Below are 12,493 nucleotides of genomic sequence, written 5' to 3'. Positions count from 1 at the left end.
TACCCTAAAGAATTAAAAACAGGAATTTTGCATTTAAGTAGCAATCTTAAGCGTTGTAAAACATCACAAGGAGCTTCGCAGGAAGGTTGTCAAAAAAATTACGGTACACAGCAATTAGGACACATGACCACAAGTGTGGTCGAGAAGCTAGAACTTGGGGGAAGAGAGAGGATGTTTGGGTGAGGAATTTCACAGCTTAGCCCTCGGAAGTGGAAGACACTGTCAAAAACAGTGGAGTGAAAGGCTCTGGGGAGATGCTTGAGGCCACAATAGGTTTTCCTGAGTTTCGAGACGGTTGTAAGGCTGGAGCAGGTTACATACAGAGAGAGAGAGGGACTAAGTCACATCTGCATTTGAATGCAAGGCTGAGAATTTTAAAATCAAGGAATTGCTGCAGTTGGAGCTAGAGCTGGCCAGTCAGCAGAATGTGAGAGCAAGCAGTGCAAGCTGTAATATAACCATCAGATTTTGCATGAGAGCAAGACGTGACACTTGCTAGAAAGCATTGGAATAGCCAAAGCATGGACGAGGCTTCGGTGTGGTAGACGGTCGGGGACACTGAGGCAAAGTGAGCCATATGTGAAGCTGGAAATTGGCAGCAGAAGATGGTGTCAGAAGTTCAAGTTGAAGTTTCACAGGTAGTGTTGATGGCGTGGAAATGCAGTGACTGAAGGCTGCACAGTTGAAGTTGATAATAGTTTTATTTTTATTGACGTCCCAGTTGAACTGTAGGAATTAAGCAGTCAGATTTGGACACGATGCACTTGGCAATATGAAAATTCAAGATAATTTTTTTAAATGATGAGTTAATATTGGCCAGGACATTAGGGAGAACTCTCCTGCTCTTTTCTTTAAATATTATCATTAAAGGCGAGAGAGCCTTGTATTTGTATGACTTTCTCACAACCACAAGACTTCTGAAAGTAATTTAGAGCCAATTAAGAACTTTTGAAGTGTTGCAGTGTAGCAAACACTGCAGCCAGTTTACACAGTTTGCTCCCACTAACAGCAATGTGTTAATGGCTAAACAATCTGCTTCTGTCATTTTGTCTAAGGGATAGGTATTGGCATGGATGGTGGAAATAAATCCCCTGCTCCACCGTGAATTAGTGCCATGAGATCTTTCATACCCACCTCAGACAGGCAGGCAGGGTTTAATTGAACATCTCATCCAAAAGACATCAGTCAGTCATGACTTTTGTGTTCGGGTCACAGATGGGACTTGAATCTGGAACCTTCTGAGTCAGAGGCAAGAATGCTACAAACTGTGGAATCCATGCACCCACCTGAAAAGGGCTAATGGGAGCCATGAACTGATTTGGAGGGTACATCTCTGATGTGGCAGCACCACATCAATGCAGTATTGGAGTGTCAGCTGAGTGTACTTCAGTCTCCCAGAATGGATAATTTGATCAGAACTTATTACATCACTCTTACTAGCTACCAGAAAGTTCCAACCTGTCTCTGTGAGTGTATTGAAACAAGACAACACTGAGTCATGCACTTGCCCTCAAATCATTATTACCTCAATAATGCCAGGTGCAACCTCTTCGCACATGAGTTCAAATGACTATCACTGACACCTTTGTGTGTGTGTATATGTTTGGTATTCCCCTGGTATAGGGAGGATATTTGTTCATGGCAAAAACTTACACTCTGAATCTTTGCTGTAAGGAATCTGGAGAGTTTGAGTTAACAAGGAAACTCATTCTTATCACTAGCCAAATTGGTAAAATTTACAAGTTGAAACAGCTGTGTTTTGAATCACCTCTTGTGGGCCATCAAATTCTGAGGTGGGGGCACTGAAACACTCAGTATCCAGCCTAGAGGTATGGTTGCCACCAACTGTACCCAAAGAACTCCCAGTCAAAGTAGAGAGTAATCAGTGGACTATCAGCATATGGTTGACTATTGAGATTTTGCTTCAGTTGAACACCTACCTTTTGGGTAGTGCACTGCAAATTAGTCCCTGATGTGCTTTTTTCACCTCAGTCCACAATCAGAAATATGAAAAAGTAGAAGAACATACAGACTTTACAATCCATCAAGGCAGCATTAAAGTCCACTGATTCTATCAGTTCCTGAAGTTCATAGAATCACAGAATCCCTACAGTGTGGAAACAGATCCTACAAGTGCACACTGAACCTCCAAAGTATTCCACCCAGACCCATCCCCCTGCAACCCACATAACCTACACATCCCTGAACTCTGTGGGCAATTTAGCATGGCCAATCCATCTAGCCTGCACATCTTTGGACTGTGGAAGGAAACCAGAGCACCTGAAGGAAAGCTAAGCAGGCACGGGGAGAATGTGCAAACTCCACACAGACAGTCGCCCGAGAGTGAGATTGAACCTGGATCCTTGGCGCTGTGAGGCAGCAGTGCTCACCACTGAGCCACCGTGCTGCCCCAAACAACATCGGCCAGCCCAGGGCTCGAACCCAGGACCCTGAAATTAAGAGTCTAGCTCAACCGGCTGAGTTAGCCGGGGCTACGTTGTCCAGCCCCAAGTACAGCCGCAAATGCTGTTAGGAATCTTTCAAAAAACTGGAGATTGGGGTAACATGTGAGTAATTTGCAAGGTCACGATTGAGTCTAACAGCTGGTAGAAATCCTCCCCTGCTATATTTCCACTGACTTTTTTGAGCCATGTAGGAAATGCTCAACCAGAATATCTTGATCAATTTCACCAATCACTGGTAGCCGAAGTAGTTGCTCAGCAATAATGTCAAAGATATGCGTCAGACCAATGGCATTGTGTATTGCAGGGATTAACACTCCAGTGCCTATAACATCAATTTTCCAAGAGCAATATGACAGAGATCCACTAACAATACCTTCCATCTTGTTAGTAATTGAAGATGACGTTCAGGACTGGGCTGTTGATGCCAACATCAGCCGATTGCAGTTATTTGACACTGCGGAGTCCAAAACACGCTGTATTTTCCTAGCCTGGCTAGGGCGGACAGTGGAGGTCTCACTGTGCAATGCCCACCCTCCCGCTTCAAATTTCTTCTCCATTTATGGGACAACCTTGAGGGTGCTGAGGCCCACTGATCATCTTCCCCTCTGATTCATAGCCAAGGCTTTCACTAAGGCCTGTTTGTTTGCTGGCGAGAAACAAAGTGAAGTCTGAATGCACAGAAGCTTTAAATCTCGTTTTCTCACCTGCCAATAGTTCTTGTGTGCAGACCCAGGCAATTATGTAGAAATGGTTGATCCTATCTCCTACTGGAGGAGCAGGGTTATTCAAATGAATTTCTTCAAATGCAAGTCCTTCTGTTGCTTATTGTCACCTGAAATAATGAATGTACAATATGAAATTTCCTGCTTACGGCTACTAAGGCCACGGTCAACAATTTTAAGTAAACCTCTTGTGTCCTGTACAGGAAACTAGTTTTATGCTGAATTCACTGTCTGTTTTGTGCACAGGTACTTTGGAGGCACACTTATCGGGCCTACTGTGGACAGCCGTCTGTATATCTCTGGCCATCGTGATCGCCCTTCCTAAACCCCATGGTATCCGAGCTTTGATAGCCTCTACAATTTTGCGGCTTATATTCTCTGTTGGTTTAGAGCCAACCCTTTATTTGTTGGGCGCATTTAACGTGAGTATTTCATGAAACTACACTCCCGAGCTAAAGGGCTCTTGGTCAGCCAGTGTTTTAGCAGAACAATGCAAGATAACTAGTTAAAGTAGTCTTGGAATAGATTTGTGGATGAATACGTTCTGTGTTTATACGATGCACCTCAAAACTTTGACCAAGTATCTGGTCACCATGTGGCTTGCTCTCTGAAATTGTTTTGTACCATATAAGTACAAGTTGTTGTTGATGATACGATAAGCCAGAAGGTCTCTGGTTTGAGACTGATCTACGCCTAGATGTGTGAACAACTGTTGGGATGGTACCATTCAGCTCCATGCCCTGGGTTAGGGAGGAAAGCAGATTACTCAGTGTTCCTGCTCATAGGCTGTACCCTGTCCAGCCATTAAAAAGGATGTGGGCAGGCAGGTTTTGTCAGACAAGAGGACTAGGCTTGTCTCTCACTCTACTGGTCCAATAAATTGTCCTGTACTTTCTTTTGACACTTGATAAGATTAGGTGCGGGATAATGGGTGGGAACTCCCAATGCTCATGAAACCAGCAACAGTCGTTTTGGGAGGGTGGAATTGGACATCTGAATCCCTACATTCCAAATGAAATACTGCTTAAGAATTCAGGATCTACAATTCCTTGGTATTTAACTTTGACTTCTACATTTTGAAAGGTGTTTGGTGCCTTGATGTGCCGTCATTAAATAGAAGCGTATAACTGCCATCTTCAACGTAGCATCCCTCACTGTAACCAGACCACTGAAGTGCTGTGACTAAGGTGAAGACAGGCACTATTGCAAATGGATGGAGCGTGTCCAATCTGAGAAGTGGGCAGGGCAGGAAAAGGAGGAAGAATTTGGAGAGATGAGACTGCATTCTCTCTCTCACACATTTGCATACATTGTTTGATTGGTACTGCATTGACCACCTTTTAACATTCACTCTCTTCACCAGAGATGCACAGTGGCAGATGTGTTTACCACTGTATGCAATACACTGTGATCATCCATAAAAGCTCCTGCTGAAGCACCCTACCAAGCCCAAGACCTCTCCCACCGAGAAGAATCAGGGCAACAGATACATGGGAGCCCCTGCATGTTCCTTCAGTCTTAAACACCAGAATGACTTGGAATTCTGCTGCCACTTCGTTCATTCTCAATGGGTCAAAATCTCTGTTCCTGTTAGCATTGTAGGTGTCTACAGCACTTGGGCTGCAGCAGCTGAGTTAGAAATGGGTAATAAATGCTAGCCTAGTCTGTCGATGGCCACACCTCACAAAGTAATTGTAAGAAACTTTAGATGATTACCGATGAAGTTTATCTTGAGTCTAGAGCCTGGTTATTGGTACTTTCACAATACCAAAGATTGATATGTGGATGAAAAGCTGCTAAAGGAGCAGCCTGTGAGATTGTCTTAACTGTATGTTAAAGGACCAGAGCACCCCATTTAAAGCAGCAACATTGAATTACTCAAGAAACCGTTCAGAAAATTTATCCCTGGACTTGTGCCCCTCCCAGATGTCAGCATGTCCAATTTCTTCACCCTGTCCCAGCTGCTATTGAGTAAAGTTGACGAAATGACCGCTGGGTGTCAAACCAAACAAGAGAATTGCTGATTGATGCCTTTAGTCTCTGTGTGTGTCTCTCTCTCTCTCTCTCTCTCTCTCTCTCTCTCTCTCTCTCTCTCTCTCTCTCTCTCTCTCTCTCTCTCTCTCTCTCTCTCTCTCTCTCTCTCTCTCTCTCTCTGTCTCTCTCTCTGTGTCTCTCTGTCTCACCTCTGCACTTTTGCTAAACTTTGCAATCGAAAGACATTTCAATTCTAAAGGAAGTTAAAAGCTTCATGCAACAGCTCATGATATCCCATGTTCAATTTTGCTCCACCCTAATGTTCTTTATATTGTAGGTGTAACTTAGAATCCATGCAGTGAGGAAGCAGGCCATTAGGTCCATCAAGTCCACACCAACCCTCTGAAGAGCGTCCCACCTAGACCCACATCCACCCCCATCCCTGTAACCCTGAATTCTCGATGGCTCACTCACCCAGCCTGCATATGCCTGGACGCTATGGAGCAATTTAGCATGTCCAGTACATCTAGCCTGTGCATCTTTGGACTGTGGGAGGAAACCCATGCAAACTCCACACAGACAGTCACCTGAGGGTGGAATTGAACCCAGGTACCTAGCGCTGTGAGGCAGCAGTGCTAACCACAGTGCCATCGTGCCACCCTCTATTGAGGGAGCAGACTTGATAGAATTAAGCAACACATTGCAACGTGACTGCTTCTCATGATGCACGTTAATAGGCTGTGGCACTATTTCTAAATTTTACTGAATACTAACTGGTTTAATTTAACAGCTTGCAGCTAGGGCCTGTCAACCATGGGGCTCAATTACAGTGAAACACTAAAATCTACATAAGATTGTGTTGTGTATTTTTCTACGACTAAGGGATAAATGAGTCATTCAACCAAATGTTGTTTGTTTAGTTCTGTCACGGGATGTGGGTGTTCAGCATTTATTGCCCATCCTTAGTTCTTGATAACGTGGTGGTGACCCGCCAAACTCTCATTTTGGTGGGTCAGACCAGGGCAGGACTTGCACAGTCAATGGTAGGGCCCTGGGAGTGTGATAGAACCAGGAGATCTAGGGATACAGGTTCACAGCTCTTTGAAAGTGGAGTCACATATAGGAAGGATGGTAAAGAATGCTTCCGGCATGCTAGCTTTCATCTGTCAGAACGTTTATAGGATTTGGGGCAACTTGTCACAGCTGTGTGCACTTCTGGTCGCCGTATGACAGAAAGGATATTATTAAACCAGAAAGATTATAGGAATGACTTACTAGAATGCTACCTGCACTAGAAGGTTTGAGTTCTCAGGAGAGACTGGATAGGTTAGGAGAGTTTTTCCCTGGAATATAGGAGACTGAGGATGTCCTTTTATCGAGGTCTAGTATGAGTGGGCATAGATAAAGTGGATAGTCAACAGCTTTGCCCCATGGTCAGAGAGTTTAAAACTAGAGGGTACAGATGTAAAGGCACGCAAAAGGGTCCAGAGGGGCAATTGTTTTTTTAAAACAGGGTGGTGAGTGTCTGGAACAGGCTGCCAGAGGTAATGGTGTAGGTGAGTATAATTACATCACTTTCACAATCACTTGGACAGGTACATGGGATAGATATGGAGGGATATGGACCATACGGGCAATAGTGGTTAGTTTAAATGTGAAAACTGGGCAGCGTGAGCAAGTTGGGCTGAAGGGCCTGTTTCCATGCTGTAAACCTCCGTCACCTTGAATTGCTGCTGTTCACTTGTTGCAGGTATGCCCTCAATGCTCTTGGGGAGGAAGTAAAAGGATATTAAAGGAAGGTTCAGTGTCACTGAAAGAAACAACAATGTATCTCGAAATCAGGATGATGATGGGCCTAGAGAAGAACATGCAAGTGGTGGTGTTCCCCTGTGTCTACTACCCTTATCCTCCAAGATTGAACTGGTCAGGGATTTGGAAGATGATGTCTAAAGAGCTACAGTGAATTTCTGCACTGCGTCTTTGCGATGGTATATCCACTTGCTATTTAGCACCCATCGTAGATAGTGAATTGTGCCCAACAAGTGCACTGCTGATCCTAGACCGTGTTTAGCTTCCTTTGAGCGTTGTTAGAACTGCACGTGTCTTGGTGAGTGGAGATTATTTCATCACATTCTTGATTTGTGCTTTGCGAGTTGTGGGCAGGCCTTAAAGGGAGGTGAATGACTCATTGCAAGGTTCCTAGCCTCTGACCTGTTCTTGCAACTACAGTAGTTATATGACCCGTCTACTTCAATTTCTGGTACTGCCAGGATGTTGATAATGGGCGGTTCAGTGATTGCAATGCAATTGATGTGATTGTTTAAATTGTCTCTTTTTTGGAGATGGGCAATGCCTGACACTTGTGTGCTGCCAAGCCTGGATGTTTTCCAGATCTTGTTGCATTTTGGCACAGATGGCTTCAGTACCAGCGTCACAAATGCTGCTAAACACTGTGCAGTCATCAACAAACATTGTCTCTTCTGACTTCGTGATGGTGGGAAGTTTGTTGATGAAGCAGCTGAAGATGGTTAGGCCGAGGACACTACCCTGAGGAACTTATGCAGAGATGTCCTGGAGCTGAGATGACTGACCTCCAGCAACGACATCCATCTTCCAACCAGCGGACAGTTTTCCCCATGATTTCTGATGACTCCAGTTTTGCTAGGGTTCCTTGACGCCACACTCGGTCGAATGCAGTCTTGATGTCCAGGGCTATCGCTCTCACCTCACCTCTGGAATTCGGTTCTTTTGTCCATGTTTGATCCAAGGCTGTAATGAGGTCAGGAGCTGAGTGGCCCTGACAGAACCCAAACTGGATGTCACTGAGCAGGTGCTGCTTGCTACCCCTGTTGATGATGCCTTTCACCACTTTACTGATGATCGAGAGTGGGCTGATGGGGCAGTAATTGGCCGGGTTGGATTTGTCCAGCTTTTAGTGCACAGCGCATAGCTGAGCAATTTTCTGCATTGCTGAGCAGATGCCAGTGTAGTAGCTGCACTGGAAGAGGTTGGCTTGGAGATTGCCAAGTTCTGGAATGCATGTTTTTAGCACTATTGTCAGGATGTTGTCACGGCCCGTGGCCTTTGTAATACTACAGCCATTTCTTGACGTCTCGTGGGATGAATCAAATTGGCTGAAGACTAGTATCTGTGTTGCTTGGGATCCCTGGAGGAGATGTGCTGGATTCTCTCATCACTGAGGGTGGGGATGCTTATGGAGCCGTCTCCTCCAGTGAGTTGTTTAATTGTTCATCACCATTCATAGCTAGATGTGCCAGGACTGCAGAGCTTAGGTCTGATCTGTTGGTCGTGGAATCGCTTACCTCTTTCTGTTACTTCCTACTTGTGCTTTTTGGTGCTCAAGAGATCGTGTCAGGTAGCTCCAGCAGGTTGACTTCTCATTTTTGGGGATGCTCGCCCTGGCATGCCCTCCAACACTATCCGTTGAATCCGGATTTATCCCCTATCTTGATGGTAATGGTAGGCTGGCGGATATGCAGGGTCAGAAGTTGCAGATTACATTTGGATAAATCGCTGCTGGTGATGGCCCACAATGCGTCTTGAATGCTAGATCTCACAACATGATGAAGGGTATTCTGAAGGTGAAGACGTGGCTTCATTTCCACAAATGCTGTGTGGTCGTCAGTCCTGGTAGTATTATGAACAGATGCTTCTGGTGCAGGCAGCTTGATGAGCACAGGAACAAGTATGCTTTACCCACTTGTTGGTTCCCTCATTGCTGCCAGACTGGGTCTGCAGCAGGCAATGTCCTTTAGGACCCAACCAGCTTAAACAGCAGTGCTGCTGCCAAGCCACTCCTGGTCGTGGATATTGATATCCGGCCCCCCCACCCCCACAATACGTTCTGTGTGCCCTTGCCTCGCAGGTTTCCTGCTGGTGCTGTTGAACACCGATGAGTATTGGCTCATGAGCTGAGGGAGAACTGTATGCTGTAATCAGCAGGATGCTTTCTTGCCCCTGTGTGACCTGAAGCCCAGAGAGTTCATGGGGTCCGGAGTCAATGTTGAGGCCTTCCGAGGCAATATGCGCCTGACAGTATACCTCTGTGCTGCCACCTCTGCTGGGCCTGTCCTGATGGTACAGGACATACCCAGGGATGGCGATGGTCTCCGTGATGTTGTCTGGGCGGTATGACTCTGTGAGGATAACTATGTCAGGCTGTTGCTGCCCTAATTTTTGGCACCCGCTTACCAAATGATAGTGAGGAGGATTTTGCAGGATCGACGTGGTTGTGTTGGTCATTGACCTTTCCCCTGCCTAGGTCAATGCCTGCAGATCTGTCTGGTTTTTTTCTCTTTTCATTTTTAGCAACTGTGTGGCTTGCTAAGCCATTTCAGAGGACGGCTAAAAGCCCACTGCATTGCAGTAGATCTGAAATAGGTAAGGTCATCAGTTTCTATCCCTAAAGGGAATCAGTAAACCTGATCAGAGATAATGGCAACTGCAGATGCTGGAGAATCCAAGATGATAAAGTGTGGAGCTGGATGAACACAGCAGGCCAAGCAGCATCAGAGGAGCAGGAAGGCTGACGTTTCGGGCCTAGACTAGTAACGTCAGCTTTTGTGCTCCTGAGATGCTGCTTGGCCTGTTGTGTTCATCCAGCTCCACACTTGGTTATCAGTAAACCTGACGATGACCTGTCCACCACAGTGGTTTCGTGGTCGTCATGAGACTTTTAATTTGGATTTTATTGAATTTAAATTCCATCATCAACCAAATGGGATTTGAACCCAGCTCCCTGGGTTCAAATTACTTGGGTGTCAGGATAGCTAGTCCACTGAGAATCCCACAAGGCCATTATACAGTGTCTTTTGAATCAATCCAGTGAGAATGTTGAACACCCAACTACATGAAATGATTCAGCTGAACAACACTTGTTTACTTAAGAAGAAAAGTAACCTCAGTGAGAATGTAGTGGTGGTGTTATGTTGTTAGAGTGAGAGGGAAGAAGCTGGGAGGAGGCTTGTACGCAGATTAACATTATCATAGGCATGTGTGTTGACTGTCATTGACTCCCAATTCAATGACTTTGATTCATCTTTGATAAATTTATTATCGAAAACAAATTCTTATGCACTCCTTCAGGGCTTCGCTCATCCCTGGCTATAACCCTTTCATTTCATCCCTTCGAGAAGTCTACATTACAGTTCTTAATGAACATAATGCTCATTCTCCATTTCAATTCCTGTCGTATTAGTTGCAAGAACTTTATTTCAAAACGAAATAATCAATAGAATTTCAGTCGAAATCAGCGTGACTACCTCCCGCTGTCTAACACCCTGTCTCTCTCCGTCACCCCTCCAACTGCTTTTGTCTCTATCTGTGTGTGTGTGTGAGTGTGTCTCTCTCTCCCTTTCTCTCCCTCTCTCTGTCTCTCTCTCCCTCTCTCTGTCTCTCTCTCCCTCTCTCTGTCTCTGTCTCTCTCTCTCTCCCTACCTCTCTCTCTCTCTCTCTCTCCTCTCTCTCTCTGTCTCTCTCTCTCTCTGTGTCTCTCTCTCTCTCTGTGTCTCTCTCTCTCTCTGTGTCTCTCTCTCTCTCTGTGTCTCTCTCTCTCTCTGTCTCTCTCTGTCACTCTCTGCCTCCCACTCTCTGCCTCCCACTCTCTGCCTCCCACTCTCTGCTCCACTCTCTGCCTCCCTCTCCTCCTCTCTCTGCCTCCCTCTCTCTGCCTCCCTCCCTCTCTCTCTCTCTCTCTCTCTCTCTTTCTCTCTCTCTCTCTTCCCCCCCCCCCCCACCACCTCCCTTTCTCCCTTCTCTCTCCCCCCCTCTCTCTCCCCCCCTTCTCCCCCCCCTTCTCCCCCCCCCTTCTTCTCCTCTCCCCCCCTCTCTCCCCCCCCCTCCTCTCCCCCCCCCTTCTCCCCCCCCCTTCTCCCCCCCCTCTCCCCCCCTTCTCTCCCCCCCCCTTCTCCCCCCCCCCCCTTCTCCTCTCCCCCCCCTTCTCTCCCCCCCCCTCTCCCCCCCCCCTCTCCCCCCCCTCTCTCCCCCCCCTCTCCCCCCCCCTCCCCCCCCTCTCCCCCCCCTCTCTCCCCCCCCCTCTCCCCCCCCTCTCCCCCCCCCTCTCCCCCCCCTCTCTCCCCCCCCCTCTCCCCCCTTCTCCCCCCCCTCTCTCCCCCCCCCCTCTCCCCCCCCCCTCCTCTCCCCCCCCCTCTCTCCCCCCCCCCTCTCTCCCCCCCCCTCTCTCCCCCCCCCTCTCTCTCCCCCCCCCTCTCTCCCCCCCCTCTCTCCCCCCCCCTCTCTCCCCCCCCCCTCTCTCCCCCCCCCCTCTCTCCCCCCCCCTCCTCTCCCCCCCCCTCTCTCCCCCCCCCTCTCTCCCCCCCCCCTCTCTCCCCCCCCCTCTCTCCCCCCCCCCTCTCTCCCCCCCCCTCTCTCCCCCCCCTCTCTTTCCCCCCCCCGCTCTCTTCCCCCCCCCACTCTCTTCCCCCCCCCCCACTCTCTTCCCCCCCCCCCACTCTCTTCCCCCCCCCCACTCTCTTCCCCCCCCCCACTCTCTTCCCCCCCCCCACTCTCTTCCCCCCCCTCCCCACTCTCTTCCCCCCCCCCCACTCTCTTCCCCCCCCCTCTTCCCCCCCCCCTCTTCCCCCCCCCCTCTTCCCCCCCCTCTCTTCCCCCCCCTCTCTTCCCCCCCCCTCTCTTCCCCCCCCCTCTCTTCCCCCCCCGCTCTCTTCCCCCCCCGCTCTCTTCCCCCCCCGCTCTCTTCCCCCCCCGCTCTCTTCCCCCCCCCGCTCTCTTCCCCCCCCCGCTCTCTTCCCCCCCCGCTCTCTTCCCCCCCGCTCTCTTCCCCCCCCGCTCTCTTCCCCCCCCACTCTCTTTCCCCCCCCCCGCTCTCTTCCCCCCCCCTCTCTCTTCCCCCCCCCTTTCCCCCCCCTCTCTTCCCCCCCCCGCTCTCTTCCCCCCCCCGCTCTCTTCCCCCCCCCCTCTCTCTTCCCCCCCCCCCTCTCTTCCCCCCCCCCCTCTCTTCTCCCCCCCCCTCTCTTCCCCCCCCCTCTCTTCCCCCCCCCCCCTCTCTTCCCCCCCCCGCTCTCTCTTCCCCCCCCCGCTCTCTTTCCCCCCCCCGCTCTCTTTCCCCCCCCCGCTCTCTTTCCCCCCCCCCGCTCTCTTTCCCCCCCCCGCTCTCTTTCCCCCCCCCCCGCTCTCTTCCCCCCCCCGCTCTCTTTCCCCCCCCCCGCTCTCTTCCCCCCCCCCCCGCTCTCTTCCCCCCCCCCCGCTCTCTTCCCCCCCCCGCTCTCTTCCCCCCCCCCCCGCTCTCTTCCCCCCCCCCGCTCTCTTCCCCCCCCCCCCGCTCTCTTCCCCCCCCGCTCTCTTCCCCCCCCC

At 49.4% G+C, this 12,493-nt stretch overlaps 1 protein-coding gene across 1 annotated transcript in view; it reads left to right on the top strand.

Annotated features, from left to right (window-relative positions):
- itpr1b (inositol 1,4,5-trisphosphate receptor, type 1b) overlaps positions 1-12,493 on the top strand; it is a 178,920-nt gene that overhangs the window by 49,175 nt on the left and 117,252 nt on the right. Inside the window, exon 11 of the mRNA XM_059649970.1 lies at positions 3,434-3,609. Within this exon, the coding sequence (XP_059505953.1) occupies positions 3,434-3,609 (176 nt within the window). The remainder of the gene's footprint in view (positions 1-3,433; positions 3,610-12,493) is intronic.

Source organism: Stegostoma tigrinum, chromosome 11 (assembly GCF_030684315.1).
Source record: "Stegostoma tigrinum isolate sSteTig4 chromosome 11, sSteTig4.hap1, whole genome shotgun sequence".
Taxonomy (NCBI): Eukaryota; Metazoa; Chordata; class Chondrichthyes; order Orectolobiformes; family Stegostomatidae; genus Stegostoma; species Stegostoma tigrinum.
This window is presented reverse-complemented; position numbering and strand designations above follow the sequence as displayed.